The sequence below is a fragment of the Schistosoma haematobium genome, chromosome 7 (assembly GCF_000699445.3).
Source record: "Schistosoma haematobium chromosome 7, whole genome shotgun sequence".
Classification (NCBI taxonomy): Eukaryota; Metazoa; Platyhelminthes; class Trematoda; order Strigeidida; family Schistosomatidae; genus Schistosoma; species Schistosoma haematobium.
The window spans coordinates 8,458,690-8,482,880 of record NC_067202.1 but is presented as its reverse complement, the minus strand read 5'-3'; the positions used below and the strand labels follow the sequence as shown (position 1 = coordinate 8,482,880).

The 24,191-nt window shown below is 33.7% G+C and overlaps 1 protein-coding gene across 1 annotated transcript in view; it reads left to right on the top strand.

Annotated features, from left to right (window-relative positions):
- Positions 1 to 6,618: 6,618 nt before the first annotated feature.
- Positions 6,619 to 24,191, top strand: part of WNT1 (Protein Wnt-1) — a gene marked incomplete at both ends in the record, with an annotated part of 38,486 nt that continues 20,913 nt past the window's right edge. The window contains one exon of the mRNA XM_051219583.1: positions 6,619 to 7,496. Coding sequence (XP_051064355.1) covers positions 6,619 to 7,496 — 878 coding nt within the window. The remainder of the gene's footprint in view (positions 7,497 to 24,191) is intronic.

Sequence of the window (24,191 nt, the reverse complement as noted above, 5' to 3'; positions counted from 1 at the left end):
GTAAAAACTGTATGAAACTAATATATTAACTTATTTTTTTCCACTCTAGTGATAACTTTCTTAATTTATTTGAATTGTAAACCTGTTGAGCTTCTTCTCGTGGTGAGGCTGCTGGTAAGTTTAGGGTATCAAGCAGGATGTCAAGGGGAAGATTTACTCCTGTTGATGGGCGGTCTGGGGCTATCCGCTTCCGTAGTTGGTTTCGGTGTCTAGTCCACGTGTCTCTTCCCTTTTTATCTTGTAAATAACTTGGCCTAATCTTCCAACCACACGTGCTTCGATTCTAGGACCATGGTTTGCTCTGTAGTCTCGAACAAACATCGGGCATCCAACCTCGTACGCTGGCAGCTTCTGAGGTTTGGTCTGAGATGGTGATGGTATGGTTCTTGGGCACATGAGACTGTGGATCGTCTTCAATTTCGTCCCCATCAGGATCTCTGCCGGGGACTCCTGGTGTGGTGGCATATCACTAGGTGTTGTTCGGTAAACAAACAAGAAATTCTGCAGCGTTTCTGCTGGCGTCCCCTCCTCTTTCGACTTCATTAGAGCTCTCTTGAATGTATCCACAAATCTTTCTGCTTGGCCATTTGACTGTGGGTGGTAAGGTGGAGAGAGGAAATGCTTGATCGATAGGCGTTTGCAAAATTCTTGAAATCGACTTGAGGTGAACTGCGAACCGTTGTCGGGTACGATTATATCCGGTAATCCGTTGCGGTAGAACAATTCCGTCAAAAGTTGCATCCTTTGGGTTGTCGTTGGTGGCATGACGGGAACGATTTCTGGCCATTTCGAAAAGGCATCAACAACGACTAGATAGGTGATTCTATTAATTGGGCCTGCGAAATCGACATGTATCCTGGACCAGGGATACTCAGGCTGTGGCTATGGGACCGGCAGTACTTTTGCGTTACACTTGGCTGCTTGCTGACACTGCGTGCACTTACCTACTAAATCCACGATGTGTTGATCCATGAGGGGCCAATAAGCACAGCTTCTGGCGATGGATTTCATTCGTTTTATACCAGGATGACCAGTGTGGAATTGCTTTAGCACCTTTGATCTTAGGGATTCGGGCACCACTACTCTATCTCCAAACATCAAGCATTCGTTTACGACGCATAATAAGTCCCGACGGTGGTAAAGCTGCTTCAAGTCACCATCGAGTCCAGTTGGCGGGAAGCCATTGGTGACGTATGTCATCGCTCTCTTTATGATGGAGCTGTTCTTGGATGCATATTTTATTTCAGCTGCTGAGACTGGCAAATTACGAATAGCGGTTGTCAGGTAATATTACGCGTGGTCCTCTGTCATTAGGGAGGCAATAACTTAATCTTCGCCGGCCGTATGTTGTCGTGACAAGGCGTCAGCCTGATCAAACTGTTGGGTGCACCGGTACTGAATGTCAAAATCATAACCCTAAAGTATCAAAGCCCATCGCTAAAGACAGTTTGCAGAATGGGCTGGAACACCAGATTTTGAACTGAAAATTTTGAGAAGAGGCTTGTGGTCAGTGAGAAGAGTAAATTTTCGACCGTACAAGAATTTGTAGAAACGGCGTACTGCAAACACAAGGGCCAGAGCCTATTTTTCTGTTTGAGTGTACTTTCTTTCCGCTGAACTTAATGTGCGAGATGCATGCATAATAGCTTTCTCTGTTGCGTCCGGGAACTGATGTGAGATGACAGAACCGAGTCCAAAAGCTGAAGCGTCTGCAGCGACAATGATAGGCATGAACGCGGATCGTAGTATGTCAGTAATAGTTCAGAGCTTATGCTTGTTTACAACTTGCAAAATGTAGCTTCACATTCTTTTGTCCAGTTCCAGCTGGTATTCTTATTCAGAAGATGATTTAACGGGGCGCGTATGTCATGCATCGACGGAACAAAAGCTGAGTAGTAGCTAATTAGTCCCAGGAGTGATCGTAGCTCATAGATATTAGTGGGAGTCGGCATCTGTTTTATACCTCGGGTGTTTTCAGGATCTGGCCTGCGACCTGCGGCATCAAAGATGAATCCTAAGTATTTAACTGACTTCAAGAAAAACTGGCATTTTTCTGGGCGTAATCGGAATCCGTTATCGCTGATGCGTTGTAGTACAGCTGTTGTGCGTTCTCTAAGCTGTTCTAACGATGTGGCAACAATCAAGATATCATCGAGATAAGTTGCGACCCCCGGGATACCCGATAGAATGGTATCCATTAGTTGCTGAAAAATAGATGGGGCTGTCTTAACACCAAATGGTAGGCGATTGTACTGAAACAAGCCACGATGAGTATTTATGGTAAGTAACTCTTTCGAATCTTCAGCCACTTCCACTTGTAAATAGGCATCAGCGAGATCCAGCTTTGCAAAGAACTTCCCACCATTTAACATCTTGAACAAATTTGCAGGGACTGGGAGTGGGTAATGATGTTGTTCGAGAGCTGCGTTAAAACCTGTGGAAAAATCTGCGCATATTCGGGTTGTGCCATTAACCTTCTTAATAACCACAATGGGTGCTGCCCAAACAGAATATGAAACAGGTGTAATAACTGCCTGAAGTTGAAGGCGTTTAAGTTCTTCGTCAACTTTCGATAATGCTGCGTATGGCACTAGTCTCTTTGGACGGAATACAGATTTAGTTCCAATTTTCAACCGAAATATTGCTTTCATATAAGTGTACTGACCTAATACAGGGTGGAAAACGGTTGAAAACTCCGTCATTAGTTCTTTTGAATTTGCTTCAGGTTCATGAGGTTGTTTCACCAGATGGCACACAGTGCTTAACGGAACGTCAGCTGAATGTAGCCGGTCAAACAAGTCTAAACCAAGTAGATTAAGATCAGCTGGTGTGATGTAACACACCCCGGTATACGTCGAATCGTGACAAGAAAATTTACGATCTAGTTATCACAACAAACGTAAATAATTACCGCATGCGGTTCGAGGTTTCTGTGTTGCTGGTGCCATGCGTGGTCTTCCCATTCTGAACCAGTATTTTCGTGAGAGAATTGTTATGTCAGATGCAGTGTCTATTTGCAATCTAAGCGGGCCCCCATTAATATTAAGGGTAATAAATTTCCTCTCAACTGGGGTTGAGTTCTCACAGCTTGCTATTAGACTCAACGAATTCGTGTTGGATCCAGACGTAGGTTTTCTGGTACCTTTGGAGCTGCTTGGCTTCTTTTTTCGACAAAAACCATCTTTATGACCCACCGCATTTCATTTACTGCACCGATGTTGTTTATATGGATAGTATCGAACAAAATGCCATACACCACAGTGCCAGCATGGGGCAGGAGGATTTGTTTTTGTCTGTTGACTCGAACTAGATGTCACTGGGGCAGATTTATGCGAGTTGCGTGGTTGTTGGACTACATGAACTTTGGTCGTATCTGACACTACGATACCAGCATGTGTGAGAAAATCATCATCTTCGTTCATAGTGAGCTTCAAACATAGATAGCGCGCATTGAATAGTGAGGAGTTGTCTTCGAATTGTTGGCTCAATGGCTGGACAGTGTCCGAGAATGAGCGATCGCATGGGTTTAGAGAGAGAACTAGGTTGCAATACCTGTCTAGTTCACTAGGACCCAACTTTCGAAGCAGCAATCAAACCTTCCAAGCATCATTCTGATTAGCAAAGTCAAATTTGAATAAGTCTTCGTAACGTCGAAACCACATATCAAACGTGACATTGGATTCCGGATCGTAATGAAACTCGGAGATACTGTTAGCAATACCATCAACTGATGGTGCAATAGTAGCAGGATTAGAACTGCTTGGTTGAGTATTAGACGTGAGCTTTGTATCTGCTAACATCTGAATAGGTTTCATCTGCTGCTCGAGTAATAATTCAAGTTTAGAAGGATCCATGTTTCCGAAACCACAGTCGCCAAATTTGCTAGGGTTGAAGCTATCACGAGTTCACTTAGTCTGCGAACAAGAACAAAGACTCAGTGACCAAAAACCAGTAAGCTAGCTATTTGATGCGTCCCAGCCCCGCTAACCAGAGGGAGAAGACCAAGCTTGGAATGGGAAGTATATTCTGCAAACAGCCAGAAACGAACGATAACAACAAACACAATTCAAAACGTATATATATACAGTACAAAACCGTCCTTGGAGAGAGTTACCAAATAGAATATTGAAAGATGCAACGGACCAACAGCATTCAAGATACTTCCCAGTGTGAAATACGACATGAAGGTGACAAGAGCGCCTTTGGCGCGAAAATAAAGAAAATTCAAATTTTCTGAATAAAATTACAAAATTAGGTCCTTTCCCAAGTGAGTTCTGGGGATCTAACGTCCCCAACAAAACCTAACTAAACCATTTATCAAAAGATTGTTTTAATTATTTTCTCTTGTATTACATCAGATTATTTTAATTTTTTATTGAATGATTATAAGCTTATATTAAAGTACAGTACAAATTCTAAACTTACTTCTTAGTTAAAGCGGTGAGACTATAATTTATGGACGACCTATGAGCGACGCTTACGTGACCTTGAGAATGGACACCAACTGATTAGGACTAAATGAGGTTTATGAAGCAGCTAGAATTCTCATTTACAGCTGATGGTTAAGGTTAAAATCTAGACTTAAAGTTTTCATCGCGAACTGACATCAGTTATAATGCCAAAACTCTATTTAGCCAAATGTATGGATGAATTTTGCGCCACTAATCGTGACCCGTTATCTTATATTTGATTGGTTCGTCCATAAATTATAGTCTCGCCTTAAAACTGTCAATATTTCATTGTAATTCTTATGAATAGTACTGTTGATGTTGATTGACATATGTTATTCACAGTGGTGATAGTAGCTTTTTACTTTCTTTATTTTAAAAAATCATATTCCTTCTACAAACGACCACTAATAGACAAAAACTACATGGAGAAGTAATTAATCTTAGACAAGTAAGACTGTAATCAGTAAATCAAATTATCTGACAATAAAGATGATGAAGAAGAAGAAAAGGTGAAAAAGATTAAAATGGATGAGTTTTTTTTCTTTAATACAAAGATGATCAATAAATCAAGAATTAGATATTCATCAATCACTTAGTGATAGTTCTAATTACTACATGGTTACTAAATCATAATATTTTAATAATCATGAATCTAGTTATTGTATCATTGGTTATATCGCACACATACAAAGTGAATCTATGGTTACACATTACACTAGACAGTTGTGATTATTTATTTATTTTTCTTTTTTTTTACATTTTTAATGGTGACAGGTGAAATAAAACAATCATTCATTTATAAGCTAATACTTGTATGCCTTATGCCTTTATGAATGAATATCCAGTACTGGAAAAGATGAAATCACATTGACATGTAGGTTATAAATTGCTATCTAATATTTTATTCAATTACACACATTGCATATGGATAAATATGTACATTTATTCGTTCAATAGTTCAATAGGCCAAAATTAGTTGATTTCATTTCATTTTGATGATTGACAAGCTAGTTACTGGATTGGTTACTGTATCCCAGTGTATGTTTAGCATTTGAAAAAAATTCTTGTATCCCCTCACCCTCTCACTCACTCACTCTCTCACTCTCTCTCTCTCTCTCGCCAATGTGATTATTATGATTATTAATATTTTACACAAAATTTTGCAGGGTCAGTATTATAGACAGACATAAATAGCACAGTTGTACATACAAGACAAAAAAATAAATTAAGAAGAACCCAAAACTGCACCGAATCAAATTAGATACGAATTTATATCTCTTTCCAGTGAATATAAATGTTATATTTATCGATGTTTAATTTTACACACTTCACCAATACATACAATGACATGCATATATACATACATACATACTACTTACAAACATACGTACATATAAACATAATGCATAAAACAAGTTAAAAAAAACACTACACCATGGAATCCTATTCATGTAAAAGGTATACTGAAACAAAATTAACTGTGAAGAAACTCTCTTTTTTTCATTACTCAATCTAATATACTGCACTAATATATGTATATATATATACATGTTCTATTGAGATTTAATACCATTTTGAATATAATCACTATTAATGTTTATTAATATCATAATACACAATACAGTAATTTTATTAATGATACCTATAGATAGATGGATGCGAACACATGGTCATGACATAAATACAAATTGAATCATTCATTTGAATACATACATATAATTAAATGAACTATTTGTACTACAGTGTTTATTTGTTCTAAACCCAATTCTCTTCATTGTTGTTGTTGTTGTTGTTGTTGTAGTTGATCTACTCTTCTATTCTCTTTCTTTTCAAAGAAAGAAAAAGAAAGAAACAAACGAAGGGAAATCACACAGTAACTACTTTTATATACATTATCTACATTATAAATATTGAAACATTATTATCACTTTGATATTACATAATTACTCAGTATAATTTAGTAGAACTACGACTACTACTACTACTACTACCACTACTACTACTGATAATCACTTTATATGATCATTTCAAATACGTACAGTTCTTCTATTTGTTTCTTTCTTTATGATTGTTCAACTTAATCCCATCAATTTGTCATTTGATTTTCATATGCTACGTTGTGAAACATCAAATAAATGGATAAGAGTATAAACATTGATACTATGTAATGAGAAATAAATTGAAAGATATAATGCAAATGATTAAACTTTATAATTTATTTCTTTTAATCATTTTATCATATAATATTTATGGTCAATATATAAAGACATTACCGGATCATTTGAATAGATTCAAATTTCCTGTTAGATATCTTTCAGAAAAACATTATTTACCAAATATACTATCATCATCATCATCGTCGTCGTCGTCGCCATCGTCAAAGGAAGGAGTGGTAGCAGTTCCAGCAGCTTCTGTAGCACAATTAACTTCATCATCATCTTCTCTAGTGTTTCCATCTTTTATACAAACCAAACTTCAACGTAAATTTTCTGATTTTCATGATAAATTTTATTTTGATGATGCATCAGTATTATCTGCTTCTAATTCTTATTCGTCAGAAAATAATCTTCCATTGAATAGTAAAACTGCTAGCAACAACTCAACTACTATTACTACTACTACTAACAATAATAATAATAATAATATTGATGAAATTATTGATGAAATCAATGATAATTTACAAACTTCCTATTTATGGAATAAAGAACAAGAATTAAATCCATACAGACAACAAATAGCTCAACAATCACGTTTACTGAATCAATATTCTGATATGAAAAGAACAAAATTTATGAAATTGCCTACCTCTTCATCATCATCATCATCATCATCATCATCTTTTCAACCGCTTACAATATACCCTTCATCAATTATACAAAGTGCATATAATAAAAGTTTATCAAATTATGTTGATCATCAAAATAAACAATTAAAGTATAGAACTCAATTGAAATGGCAAAATCCAGTAATTAATTCAATAAAATTCAATAAACTGAATAAAAGTAATACAGAAGAGAAAGTACCTCAAATTAAAGGACGTTGGTGGTAAGTATAGAAATTTACACATTACTGATATAAGTGATTTTGTGAACAATGAACAATTATCTTTTCGTAGTATCAAACGATGGATGTGTATAAATACGTTCCTCGTTACTCAACACTTTGCAAATGTCTTGTGGCATTAATTATATATATATATATATATATATATGCTTTGTCTGATAAATATGTACATAAGGTACATAACTGTAATTACTATTAAAATACTCCAAATTGTCAGTAAAGTTACTATCCCATTTCCCTTTTTGATGATCAAAACACCCCTGAAATTCTCCAGTATTCATGATCTCCATGTGCGCCATTGTTTCATATTTTTTTTGGAATTTTGGTCACAAATGACGTTTTTTAAAAATTAAAACTATGAGATAATAATAATACAGTAAATTTCGAATAAGAAGGTCTAGAAAATTTTACATGTTTGTTGTTCTCATCAACATATGAATTGAACGACTGTCCTGGCCTCATATCATCCATATAATCATCAGGATTCTTTTTAAAAGATATGTTTTCTTCAACACTTCAGCTCTAAGAACAGACCTTATGTATAAGTAGAATTTCTGAAGTGTTTCTTGGGTTTTGTTGGATACTTCAATCGTTCAATCTCTGTATTTATATGGGAGATTCATATACTTGTGTATTTGTGTTAACTCACTTCACTTACTTGAATTAATTCAGTAAAGCATATATGTAGAATTAAACAAAGTTTAAGATTAAAAGAAAGATGAAAATCTTTGATTTGAGATTGTAGTCTAAACAACTAAAATACCAATCTATCATTAGAAAAATCTTGTATTTCTGTTGATGTTTTATAAGATGGTATCAATTTAGAAGTTCATAAGACATATTTGAAATGAAATTGTGCTCGCGCGCGAAACCAGTAGGTCCTAGGTTCGAACCTCGCAGGGGGCGAGTTCATGGATGCGCAGTGTTGAGGAGTCCCACAATAGGACGAAACGGCTGCCCAGTGCTTCCAGGTTTTCCATGGTGGTCTAGCTTCAACTGACTCATGATCTTAATCACTGAAATTACTATAATATCCACAAACTTCATCTGATAAAAAAAATACGTTCACTATTGAAACATTAATATTATTTTCTATTACGTAATCAAGCAATCATTGTAAAGTTTTATCCATTAAATATCTATCAACAATCTAAAGGAACATTAACAGAAGAACACATTTAACTGGTATATCAGCTTTATTAAAACTGTTCATTCTAATGTATATTTATCGTTTAATATAAAGTTCTTTCGAATTTATCAACGATGAATTACTTATTCAAAGTTATAGATGAATGAACATATGATGATAGATAGATAGATAGATAGATATGTGAATTGTTATAAGCTGTCATATTGAAATGGAAATTATTCTATAGGACTTTCAATGACAACGACATCGAATCTGTCATTCTACATTCTTTGGTTGACACTAAAACGTTCTATTTCTTTGTTTTGGAATCAAGAATTCATTTGAATAAACAATTCATATCCAAAAATAGATCCATAAAGATATTGCACAGGGAAATATTAAATGACTATGACAATACATAAATGTATTAAATTAAGACTGAACTAATGTATAGATTATACATAAAAGTGACCATGTAAATTAATCATTCTTATTGACTCATTTTATTTAGAATAGAAGTAATTGTATAAACTTTTCATTTATACTTATAGGTTAGTAACTAATGAATGTAAATAATCTTGAATAAAAAAAATTTAGCTTTCTAGTTGAAAAATGTTTATGCATTTGTGAGAAAACTTTAGGCTTATTATTATTACTACTACTACTACTCCTTCTCCTACTCCTACTACTACTACTACTACTACTACCACTACTACTGCTACTACTACTACTATTACTACTACTACTACTACTACTACTACTACTACTACTACTACTACTACTACTATTCTATACAACATACTAACAAAATCTAAGTCAATTAACTGTAACTTTCAATAAAATAGAATCATTTGCTTAGATACAAAATTGTTAACAGTATCTGTTTATATATGAGTGGTTATGTGTAATTTATGTGATATCATTGTCAGAAAGTATAAATGCTTTTCTTGGTAATATAAACTTGTATTTTAAGAATAATTCGATTGTTCTTATGCAATTAAATAATCCTATAAACTTCGATGTGAATTTTAAAAAAAATTAAAATCGACCACTAAATATAAAATGCAGTTTTAATAATGGAAATTTCTGAGAAATTTCAATGTTCTGTACACTTTAACACTGATTTACTTTAGTTGGAAAATTAAAAATAAACGAATATTTTGGATATCGACTGAATGGTCTGAAGGTTAGGGGATCATTTACGAGACCAAATGTCCTGTGTTCGAGTCCCACATGCAGGATCGTGGATATGTACTGATGAGGAGTTCCATATTAAAACGAAATGGTTGTCCAATGCTTCCAGGTTTTCCATAGTGTTCTTACTTTAATCAACCCACAAAGTCAACCAATAAATTAGTTTATAATTTAGAACGTCTGATATATATATATATATATATATATATATATATATATATATATATATATGCTACTTCTCCTGTTTTCTGATAGACTTAAAAGTTTACCATAACTTATAACCCTTCATAAAATTGTATTATAAATCCCTAAAACTTAATTTCAATAAGGACAAACCCTAAAACTTAATTTTTGTTGTTGTTGTTGTTTTGAAGGTTGGATTTAGATATTGAAAATAGAAAGGTGACTTAATGGTTATACTTTTACTCTGACCAATAAAAATTAGTAATTAGTTACACTAAAATTAAGGTCAATGAACAATGAACCAACTGTTGATGTTGTGTTCAACTGATTATTATTATTATTATCCATTTTTGATTTTCTAATAAATAAACCATAAAAATAGTTATTTTGTTTTTTTCTCTTTTTATTATTTATTCTTAATGTTTTCCAATTTTTATTATCATTCATAACGAGATAGTTTGATTTGTTGTTTGTTTTGGAATTACATAAGTTTACTTAAATCTTACTTTACAATTTTGACAGTAGTATATATAGTATAGACAGTAGTATATATAGTGTAGTATAATTTATTTTACATTTTAACATTATCATTTAATGATGTAATATTAAGGTGAAATATTATATTTTTCTTCTTTAGTAGATTAATCATATATTCATTTGATAAATTATCATTATTATTATTATTAGCTGTTTTGAATAGTTCGTTGATTGATTGACCTTAATATCCTATGACAGTTTATGATTATTATGAACTTTCATTTACTATATGTAAATAATAAGACATTCATTATAAGATGGATAGTGGCTAACAGTGGGATCTAGTTTGATACGCGTTTCATCCAATTTGGGACTCCTCAGTTGGATGTACCTGCAGTATCGAAGCAACCCGTACAGTATACACATATGCTAATAAGATACCGATTAGTTGCATTTCTAAACATTAATGAGAAGATTCAAGTAAATAATACCAAGTGAATTTAAAATTTACACCATTACAAAAGCACGGTGGCACTTGAAGCGAACGGTACTGAGTTGGAGTTCCAGAATGAACATCAACTCTAAGATGCAGGTACATCTAGCTAACGAGTACCAAATAGTATGAAATGCGTGTCATCCATTCCACTGTTTAGCCACTATCCATATTTGCTTAAAGATTGTGTGATTTAAGGGGATTTCAAGGCGATCCGTACAGTATGCACCTATGCCAATAAGAGACTGATCAATTGCAGTGCTTAACATCAATGGGAAGATTCAAGTAGATAAAAAAACATTAACACCAGGTTGTAAGTGTGTATCTGTCTGATGTGTCCCGAATATGATGAAATGAATATCCTGGATTTGACTGCTAACTACCGTTCAACTACAAAAATGGCCATCCAGCGCTTAAAAGTTTTCCATGATGGTCTAGCTACAATTGACTCATGATTTCAACTTACAAATTACTAAAATCTCCACAAAACCCCATTCTGAAAATAGATTTCTGTAAAGTTTACTCAACACTTGAAGAATAGTATTGTGGAGTCACAAAACTAATTGAAATAAATGATTAGAAAGGGGTTTTGTGTGGAATGTAGTAATTTGCTAGTTGAATTCATGAGTCGACATAATCTAAACCACCATGGAAAACCTGGAAGCACTGGACGTCTGTTTCGTCTCAGTATATGTCTTATTAAGTCTTACTAATTCACGAAACTTTAGTCGACTACCATGAATTTTTACGCAAATAATCATTTCATAAAGACATAGTTAATGTTAATAAAGTATTTTTGGATTTAGATTTAATTTCACATAGCAGAATTTAATAATGTAAGTGAATTTCTTGACTCTGAGTATTCTTACATTGAAAGTTTACTTATGATAGTAAATGTATATGGTAAAACAAACATAAAACAAGAAATTTTAATGAAAAGCAATCATCAAAAATACTTTGTAACCATTATGCATAACAATGAACACCTAGAAGTACTATCTGTTATAACTAGTGGCCTTGTGCCTCTATCAATATATGACGTAATGATGCCACAAATTAGAGAATAGTGATTTATCGACTGACCAATGACGCATAAAACCCGTAAGAACAGTCTAGAGTACTCATCGATCCTTACTCGTGCCTAGTCCTACCTATTAAGTCCAGAACACAAATCTTAGCCTCCGCCATATGAATCATGTATTTCAGATATACTGGTTTTATATAAAAACCAAACAGACCACATCGTACCGCCAAATAGGAAACAACATTTGTACAAGATCTAGCCAAAAGTGCCTGTGAATATGGGAGACTGTAATTAATAGACTGGACAGAACTCAAGAACGGTAAATCGTATATTAATTATCTATGGGTCAAAATAAAGCTTTAAATAAGAGGAACATGAATATGCCAATAGTTTAGCTACTTAATAATTATACAATAAAAATATATGTATAGTATTGGTCCATAAGTAGTTCTCAAAAGTTACCATTCATTATTCTCGTCTGGATATAACACTATCTTTGCCATCGTAGAGTTTCTATGCAAAAATCCATCACTAAATACATAGAAAAAAACAAAAAACAGTTTTATGTTCAGTGCTTTAAAAGATTTATAGGAAATAAATGGCGAATTGTTTCTTTATCCAGGTACTAATAATGAATATATTTGTAGTATAATTTATAAGTTGTGAAGCAATTTTAAGTAATACAATATCCGTTTAATTAAGAATGAATGTTTGGCCAGTCCAGTGTGATAGTGATACTTTAACAATCAGGTTAAAGTCTGTCAACTAGTCTAAGCGACTAGATATCGTTTAGATTAGTAACAGTAAATACTTAACAGAATGACTTATCTATAATCTTGACGAGAATTGAATCTTCTCACGAATTAAAAACCCGCATCTAATGCAAAGTATCAATAGGAAACTTTACGATTCAAGATTAACAATTGATTTAGTTGTCATACATGAAATTAAGTAGGTTTTCTCATTCACATATTTAAATCTTACCCCTTGAATTTCGGAAACATTTTATACTACTAAGTACCGATTAGTCTATAAGAACAGTTGTAAGAATTGTGTAAGATGCCGTCAGAAATACTACATTAAGAATACCACTTGCTGTAAGATATTTATTTTTGCAAAATGGTATAATATGGACGTAACTGAATGCAAATATAAAAAGTTATAATGTGGACAGTACTTGATACTTTACTTTCTTGTTAAATGTACATTCAATTGATCATAAAATACATTAGAGTGAATAAAGTGTAACTAAGTCTATAATTTCTGAATAACAATCAAAGAATTTTGCTAATCAATGTAGATATAATAGCCATTCCATGTGGACTTCATTTCAAGTATATTGAATAAATAATGATGAGTTAAACTGTTTATTTTAATTGCTATCTCCTCATAATGTTTTGTAGTGAACAAGAACACAAGTGGGCAAAATCGAATGTATTTGAACACAAAATTACAGAATATCTTGATAATATCTGAGAACCATACAGTAAATACTTCATTTGTAAAATGTCAACCAGTCGTCTCCAAGTTTATTATTGATTTGTTTCTACAGTAGTCATTCTTTGTTCTCGTTCTCTTCTCTTCGATCTTCTTAACCTTTTGCCTTCAGGCATTTCACTTTCGATTGATGATACATACTACTCATATCTGTCGACGTTAGTACCACACACAACACGATATCTCCATGAGAACTAATGCATTTTGAGTTTGCTCCAGTGTAAGATTGTCAGTTTACTATCGGGAAGTCACAAACGTAAACACGGTTCTCTCCAGACGAATTGGAAGTATAACAGATTTAAAAAATAAGTGACTTGTATTACTTACGAGCGCAATACAGTATTCTTAATCCTATTATCAGGTAGTTAACTAGCTAAAAAATAATGAACGGAATAGAAATACTATGCTCTACCATAATTGTCATTTATTAATTCCGATCTAATTGAACCCTCAGATTTCCACGATACTGAATATCTAGTCTGTAATTCAAGACAATTAAAATTTTAGAAATAAAATAAATACTGACTATAAACTCATCGCAAAGAGAATATCTAACCATGCTAAATTCATTATATACTAAAATGGTACATAATTATTAGTTCTGTTATTTGACAGGCCATATAGGAAACTAAAATAGTGCATGAGTTGATTCCGAATGATAGTGAACTGAATGATTAATACATCCATTCAACAAATACCATCAATGCTAAATTTAGATAGGCTTCAACTTACCATATGAAACATTGTCTTCCTTTTACGATCATAACCGTCTACAATAATATTTATGGCACATATGCCAACAAGAATTACTTACTTACTTACGCCTGTTACTCCTCGTGAAGGAGCATGTGTTCTCTAGCCTTCTTCTTTTTCACTTCCCTTCAGGATTCCAAGTTAGGGCTTGCCTCGTGGTGCAGTTTGATGATTTGCGTAATGTATGCTCTATCCATTTCCATCGTCTTTTCCTAATTTCTTCAGCTGGAAGCTGGTTTGTTCTCTCCCACAGAAGGCTGCTGTTGACGGTATCCGGCCAATGGATGTTGAGTATTTTGCATAGACAACTATTTATAAATACTTGTACCTTCTTGATGGTGGCTGTTGTTGTTCTCCAAGTTTCAGCTCCGTACAGTAGAACTGCCTTGACGTTGGTATTGAAGATTCTCACTTTGATATTGGTTGAAAGTTGTTTTGAGTTCCATATGTTCTTCAATTGTAGGAATGCAGCCCTTACTTTGCCAATCCTCACCTTTACGTCTGCATCTGAACCTCTTTGTTCATCGATGATGCTTCCCATGTATGTGAAGGATTCTACATCTTCCAGAGTTTCGCCATCAAGAGTAATTGGATTGCTGTCTTCCGCTTTGAATTTGAGGACCTTGGTTTTCCCTTTGTGTATGCTGAGGCCTACTGATGCAGAGACTGCTGCTATATTGGCTGTCTTTGTCTGCATCTGTTCGTGTGTATGCGATAGGAGGGCTAGGTCATCTGCGAAGTCCAAATCGTCTAATTTATTCTGAGCTGTCCATTGTATTCCGTGTTTTCCTTCAGATGTAGAGGTCCTCATAATCCAGTCGACCACCAGAAGAAAGAGGAAGGGAGAGAGTAAACAGCCTTGTCTGACTCCGGTCCTTACTTGGAATGCATCTGTCAGCTGTCCTTCATGCACGACCTTGCACTGTAGTCCGTCGTATGAGTTCCGGATAATATTGACAATCTTCTCAGGAACTCCGTAGTGTCGAAGAAGTTTCCATAACGTCCTCCTATCTACATTGTCAAATGCCTTTTCATAATCAATGAAGTTGATGTATAGTGACGAGTTCCACTCAACTGAGTGTTCGACGATGATGCGTAGTGTTGCAATTTGGTCTGTGCACGATCGATCCTTACGGAATCCAGCTTGTTGATCTCGAAGTTGGGCATCTACTGCATCCTTCATCCGGTTCAGCAACAATCTGTTGAAGACTTTCTCTGGTATTGACAGTAGTGTAATGCCTCTGTAGTTTTCGCATTTGCTCAGATCTCCTTTCTCTGGAATCTTGACGAGGTGTCCTTCTTTCCAGTCCATCGGCACTTGTTCCTCCTCCCAAATCTTTTTGAATAGAAGGTGAAGCATGTTTGTAGTTACTTCGATGTCTGACTTCAGTGCTTCAGCTGTTATGTTGTCGGGTCCTGCTGTTTTCATGCTCTTGATTCGTATGATGGACATTCTGATTTCTTCCGTCGTTGGTGGATTTACATCTGTAGGAAGATTTGTGTGCGCTGCTTCGATGTCCGGTGGATTCATTGTAGCCGGCCTATTCAAGAGTTCTTCGAATTACTTTATCCATCTGTTCCACTGTTGTTGCCAACAAGAGACTGATCAATTGGAATCCTAAATAACAATGAGAAGATATAAGTAAAACAACACCAAGTGAATATCACTTAAGTAATTTAAACTTTATTCATTATCGAGTTGAAATAAAACAAAATTCTAATTAGAATGTAATTTTTGTTTACAAAAATAAGAAATTCTATGGGATATTTTTATCGAATGAAGTTCCGATGGTTTTTACATCTCAGTCTGAGATCATAACAGAAATGTACATCCATGAATATTCACTGAATTAAATCTAGAACATAAGTTATCAAAAGAATAATTAAGAATGAAGAACAAAACGATATTATTAAAAAAAGAGTTAAGCAAAAAGAATGGATTAACACAATGGTGATCCCATATCGTAAAGGTATTTCAGAAGAGATCAGAAGGATTCTAACTTATCAAAATATAAGAGTATTCTTTCGAACAAACAATACTCTAAGATCAAGACTAGTAAGTATCAAAGATCAAATACACAAGGATGTACAACAGAATTATGTTTATGAACTCAAATGTTGTGACTGTAATGCCACATATGTAGGTGAAGCATCAAGGCAACTGAATTTGAGGGTGGAGGAACACAAATTTAGCTTAAAGCACATTCCTAAATATTTAGTTCAGGTAAGAAAACTCGAGAAAAAATCAGCGATAGCACTACACACGATGGAATTGGGTCATACAATTGATTTCAATCGCACAAGAATCCTTCAAAAAGGCTTTAATTCTTAAAGAAAAAGACTAACAGCTGAAGCCCTACATATATGGGCTAATCCAAAAAGTAAGATCAGGAGAGATGGAATACAACTAGCTGTCCCATGGCAACTAATAATTAATGAGTAAACCTTAACTCCTTATTCCATCCTATCTATATTGTATTAACTAATTCAACGGTTCAAATCAGTTATCGCATCTGAATATGTTAAACAGTTGACTGGAACTTCACTTGGTATTGTTTTGTTTGTATCTTCCCATTGAGGTTTGAGACTGTAATTGATCAGTCTGTTATTGGCATATTTACATACTGTGCATACTGCCTCGATATTGCCTTAATTCACAAGCTTTTATAAGCAAAGATGGATAGTGACTGGAACACTAAAAATAACACAAACTTTCAATTACAAACACATTCGTCCTCTTTGAATTCAATCCTTTATCTTGTTTATTTATCTCCATTTAATGCATGCTGTGACATTTTTGATTCATTTCATATATAAAATTATATGTTTTCTTAATACACACAGACCGAAGACAATATATAGCTGAGTGAGATTTCTTCTCACTTCACTTACGTATACATACAATCTGTTATCTTAACAATTTTCGTTTCATACCACATGTCTCTTACACATTAATGTAAATACCCACTTTAAATAGTGTTAACGTTGATTGGATGACCTATTTAGTATACAGTTAACCAGAGAACAATGTACTTATTTATATTCGATAATTTTGATGTTTGATTATATTTTCCTTGAGAAAGCTTGAACCAGGTTGCCAGGCGAAACGTTGGATTTACTTCAAATTCATTCGCTGAGATTTTACAAATACATTCTTCTTCTAAGTTATACCATCTACTTGAAAAAAAATTGCTCACAATCTATCATTCCACATTAGTGATTCAGATAGATTAATTTCCATATGAACTTTAAATTACTTTAATGCAAGATCATATATAACTGGAAGATATAAATGTCCGAGTTTTTGAGCGTTGATTCACAGTGACTTGCCGATTAAAGAATCTTTAGTAGTCTCAATTCTCTTGTGAATGTCAAATATAACAACTTTTTCATCTTATCTTGAATGTTATTTAAAACTATCGTAATGGATTTCCATTATAGAAACATTTCTCGATGCTTAAATATAACCATTAAGATGTTTTGAAATGGAAAGTATTTTATACCATTAGACGTAATGTGTTTTTGGATATTGTGGGACTTCTCAGCAGTTCGCACTGACGTCCAGTGCTTCCAGGTTTTCCGTGGTAGCCTGGCTTCAACTGACTCATGATCTTAACCATTGAAATTACCACAATTGACACATAACCCATCTGATATTAATAAAAATAACTTTAATCGAATTCTACCATAAAATATCATAACTAATTATATCAGTAAGTAATTTTTTAAGTAGTATTGTAGTGAACAAAAACACCAATGGGGACAATCAAATGTATTTAACACAAAATTACAGGACTTGTTAATAAAATCTAATAATCGTAAAGCAAAACGTCCATCGATTGTCTCAAAATGACTCAGACTTCATTGTTCTGGCATCTTCGTACAAATTGCATTCTGTTCTCATTGTTTACTGTTCGATCCTCTTGTCTTTCTGCTGCCAGACCTTCTGTTCACGACTAACATCATATACTACTTATGTCAATATAAGGAGCACACACCACAGTATATTGTCGAAGGTTTCCTGTATAAGATTTGTATCATGATGGTTAGTAGCAACTTGAATATGAGCTGCATTTTAGACTTTTTAATATATCGATTACTGTTAAGGAATAATCGTTAATCAATATATGCTTATAAACTTTTCTATGAATCACATCTAGACAGTTTGATGTAATTTCATATTCATATTGTACTATACGTCTTCCTTAGAGTACTGAAATATCTGCTTGTTGAGTATTTACTTGTGTACAGCAAGGATCTCGATTCATTCAATAACAGTACAGCGATTGAAATAATTCAATGAATATTCATTTAAGAAAATATACTTACTTTCATGTTTGTATTACTCAGATAGAGTTGTAGGTGAAATGATCAACCAAATTATAAACTAGAATACGTTGACTGTTTTCATCATGAAAATAGTTATTAAATTATCCAAACTTTATGTAGAATTAGATTTACTCATACTTTCAAATAAAAAATACCCCGTCTTTCATTGAATACCTTAGATTAATGAATTGAATTGTCATATAGAAATTATTGTGGAACATTAGGTTTATCATTTATATGGAAAAAGTATTTCTTAACATCAAGTTAATTATATTTCGTTTAGTTGGTCAGCGTTACTTACATCTGTTACTGAGAATGGTGCATAGGCCGCCGACAAGCATTCTACAACCCACTCTGTCCTGGGCCTTCTTTTCTAGTTCCATCCAATTCTCGTTCATTGTTCTCATGTCTGTCTCGATTTCTCGCCATAATGTGTTCTTTAATCTCCCTCTCCTCCTTTGACCTTGAGGATTCCAGGTGAGGGCATGTCTCGTGACGCAGTTGGGTGCTTTCCTCAATGTGTGTCCTATCCACTTCTAGCGCTTCTTCCTGATTTCTTCCTCCTCTGAGATCTGGTTTGTTCTCGCCTACATTAAGCCAATGGATTCGAAGTACTTTGCGTAGACAACTGTTAATAAAGACTTATATCTTCTGGATGATAGCTTTCGTAAATCTCCAATTTTCTACCCCATACAGTAGAATTGTCTTGACATTTGTATTGAAAATTCTAACTTTAGTGGTGGTTGAGAGTGGTTTTGAGTTCCAGATGTTCTTCAGTTGTAGATATGCTGCTCTTGCTTTGCTGATCTGCGCCTTTACATCTGCATCAGTGGTGCTGCCCAGATATGTAAATGTTTTTATATCCTCCAAAGCTTCTCCGTCAAGTGTGATTCGACTGGTGCATGTTGTGTTATATCGGAGAATCTTGCTTCTCTTTTTGTGTATGTTGAGACCTACTGTTGCTGAGGCTGCTTCTACACTGGTAGTCTTCTGCATTTGTTGTTGCGTGAGTAATGAGAATTTTTTTCAAGATAGATTTCATTATATGTTCGTATCAAATGGAAAACTGTTGAACATCAAGCATTACCAGTTAAACGTTTCAAAAAGTTTAGAGTTTACTCTTTGACAATTATTTCTTTTTTAAAAGATCCATTTTCTTTCCTCCATTTTATTATTATTATTATCAATCAGTAGTATACATGCATACAAACGAAGAATTTTCAAACAAATAAACGAAAACAACAATATTCACTTCAATCATTCTCTATAATAACATAATAATGATTACTTTGTTATTTATTCATATAATAATTTTCAATGTTTCTTTTTGTTAATGACCCCCCCCCAACGGCAACTTGCACTAATTTACTAACGGGATGTAATAATGAGACTGGTTTACACTATTTGTTCTCACACGAAGTGAATTGAATTATTATTACTATTATTACTATTATTTTGCATAATTATGTACTATTTCATGTTAATATGGAAATTAATATTCAATTTGGTTTGTTTCGACTTTATAATGATGCTTCAATTAAAATGTACTATAGATGTATTTGGTGTTTATGTTGTTGTTGTTGTTGGTTGGTTGGTTGTTTGCTTTTGTTATTCACAATAAAGTATATTTTCATGATTACTGGTTAAGTGTAGGTAGATTTCAAAACCAAATGGCGACTGATTTATGATTGAGAAAATTAAACATACCTTAATAGTTTTTTTTTTAATTACGACTACTATTATTACTGTTATTATCATTACTATTATTATTATTATTATAAAATATACAAATATTGACGACGATACCACTCTATGGTAGTTAACCGCTTGTCACCACCATTTCAATCGTCTATTATATTTTTGTTCATAAATGTCGACAGTAGAAAATATGAGAATGTTTTTTGTTATTATTATTAAATCATGTGTCTATTTATTGCTTCATGGAATGAGTTTTTAAAGAACAAAAAAGAAAAAACAAACATTTGCATAAATATTGCATAATTATGGCGTATGTATTATGGTTACGTAATAAATAATGATAGTAATAATGATTACATAAACGTATTAATAATCTGGCGATATTGATGATGATGATGATGATGACGACGACGACGACGACGATAAGCAGAGAGAGAGAAAAACAAGAACGTTTTGTTCCGTTTCAAAAGAACGTTAAATTTTTTTTTAAAAAAAAGAAATAAACACAAGGTAATAATTCAGTTCTCACAGATAAAACTATAAATTTCTCATCTGGCTTGAATCATATTGTATACAAGTGTATTTTGTTTTCAATGATTTCCTAGTATAAATTTATACTTTTAACTATTAAAGTAACCAAATGTTCGACTATTATGTCGATATGAATCTATGGTATATCATATAACGATAACGATTGGACAACCTTACCCAGAATGTTAGTATGAAAGTATTCATAAGCTAACCAAAGGAACATTGTTGAATCCAAACTTCTGTCATCGTTCTTAGTCAGTGGTCTTGAGTGCTGTTAGAAGTATGAGGGTGGTTATCACTTCCCGGTTGCCCACACCGTGGAAGGGTCCTTCCGGAGGTACATGAAAAGGAAATTGGATTAGAGGTGGTCTTAGTGACCTGAGAGCGTGACCGCAGTGCCCAAGGGACAACTGCTTGAGGTCGGTCACACACAACCTTTTTATGGGTAATTTTTGTGTTACCTCCGTACTTGTTGAGACCTTACCGCCGGAGACGGATATCCGTGGGATAAGGCGAGGTGTGCATTTTTAGGGTTGACCTTTTCCAACCCTACCCCTCCTCGTGGAAAGGCAGCATCGCTGCAGATGCTGGTTGTCTGAAGGAAACACCTTACTGCTGTCACACCTCTGTACAATCAGCAGTACGACTTCGCCTTCGGACCTTGGATTTGTTGTTTTTAGACTTACCGCTCTTCAACCGACCTACCTGACATGGTAGGACGTTGAGGAACAGTTGTTCCAGCCAGTATAGCTCGGTTGCTTCATCACGATAGGCAAGCCTGACCACCACGTCAAGGTAGCAACAACAGTTGGGAATGTCAATCTGTTACTACCATAATTACCATAGGAATAATGGAAAGTTTATGTAAATATAGTTTTTACCCAAAATAGTAAAGGGATATCTCAATTATTAAATGATAAATGATTCATGTAAAATTCAAGTCAAGGTCATAAGAATAATCCTTGATATTGTCACCTACATCTATGGTTGTTAATGTAGGACTAGATTTATTACCATATTGAATATACTACTTAATTAACTTTCAAAAAAAGAAAGTACACTAATCAAAATACGTAAATAAACTGACTCATAAGTAGCCTACATTAAATTGACTTGTTCTTCACATACTTCTCTATATATTCTTTCCTTTTCTACTTTACTCACACTTAAAAGTAATAAATTTTATTAAGTATATTATAAATCTATGAGATTGTATTTCACACACACACACACACACGCACACACTCCACTACTACTGATATACATTATTCTATCTCTTTTCAATTATTATTATTTGTGAATGAACTTTATTCTCTTCACGTTCATCATTTAGTTTTGGATCATTTTACATGACTTCATTATTATTTTAGATAACTAAATGATAATTTATGATTTGATTAAGCCATATGTACACCTTGTACACCTTTATAGGTGTAATAAGAGTTCGTCTCTTCTGTTTTTATAGACTTGATATATTTCTATAATTAAATGTATATAGATATAAATATAATGAGTCTTAGTTATTTGATACGTACAAGTTCATAGTTATTTGGTTCCAATTAAAAAGAAAGTGTAAACAAATGAAAATTACTACTATTGTTATTATAATTACTACTACTGTGGTGCGTGCTACTTATATTGACATAAGTAGTATATAACGCGAGTCATGAATGTAATGTCTGATAGCAGAAGATTAGGAAGATCAAGCAAGGAAGAACGGGAATAGAAAGCAATTAGTATAGAAATGCAAGAACAATGAAGTCCTAGACAACTATTGAACATTTTGTAAATTAGGTATTATTGTATAGTTTTTTTTATTTCACCAAGTAACACTGTAATGTTGTGCTAAATATAATTTGGTTGTCCTCACCTGTGTTCTCCTTCACTACACTACTACTAATAATAATACTAATACTTCCACTACTAGCACTACTGCTACTACTATGTAGACAAAGACATTGGAATTTCTTATTCAATGAACAATAACTGGAATAATAAGAAAGTGTTTATTGTGTGATTATCTTGAAAGTTAGTCGATATGAGACAGACGTGGCATGCGTTTGTACCATCTCTTGTCAATAGAAATGTCAAAGGTTAAATATTTCATATATATAACAAAAAAAGAAAAAATGTTAGTCAAGTTTACAAGTTTCTAGAGTCAGTCAAGGTATTTCGACTTCCGGTTAATTCATGATAAATGCAGTTCACAATGACTGAAGCATCTTCTGATACGACCAAATCAACAGGAATTCACACAACAACACTTGAGTATTAATGATCCACACTCTAAAAGAAAAGATAAGGTTAACAGGATGATATTATCTTTCGTAAAGAAGTCAAAAATTAAAAAGGAACAACTTTGCATTTGAAGTAACATTGAATGACATTGAGTTACGTAACAAGGTTAGCAAAATTATACCGATAACGACTAATCAGATAACAGCAAATGTTATCATGGAAATCTGCACTGGTAAAATGTGGGGAGAATTAACATGTATTTAAGGAAACTAGATAACCTGATCTCCTCAACAAGTCATTTGTCAACTAGTTTCATGAAATAACTTTCAAATTAAGTAATGAACTATACAAGTGCGGATTATAAAAAATATTATGAATTTCAAACTCGTGAATACATTTGGTAGAGAGTAGTTAATAACATAAAATCGTGAATGCACACTGCTAAGGAGTCCCATACTGGGACAAAACAACTGTCCAGTGCTTCCAGGTTTTCCATGGTGGTCTAGCTTCAATTGACTTATGAACTCAACTATGAAATATAAAATCACTTAACATTTTGTTTAATTATGATGACTGGTCGTCAGTTGCTATGACTGCCTCACCAATTGTTAAGTCTGATTGTTGTTAATTGTTATGTTGAAATCGCTTATTACTTATACTTGGAAGAACGAGGAACCATTATAATTCCCACGACGAGACGTAAGAACATAAAGGCTGGTCCAAGTGAAGATTTGTTAACTTCAAAACACTACATCGACGACTCTAGTCGCAAATACACTAATTCATATATAGATTGTAAATCCGTTTTGATCATTAATTCGAATAAAAGCACAACTATGAAAAATACCCAGAATTATAACAAAATACAAGCTACATGTCATACTGACCGTAGTTCATGTTAATTCTATACAAGGATATCGTATCTTGAATAAATACATCAAACTCAAATTAATGTAATGTTATACCAAATGGAATATCACACAGGAAAACAAAACAGATATTACACCGAGTAATCATTGCATTGAACTGAAAAAAACGGAAGTAATGTTTAAGCATGAATGCCATTGAGTTTAGAATGTAATCTTGCTTTGTACTTCTGTTATATCATTAATCTGCTATCGAGATGGATTT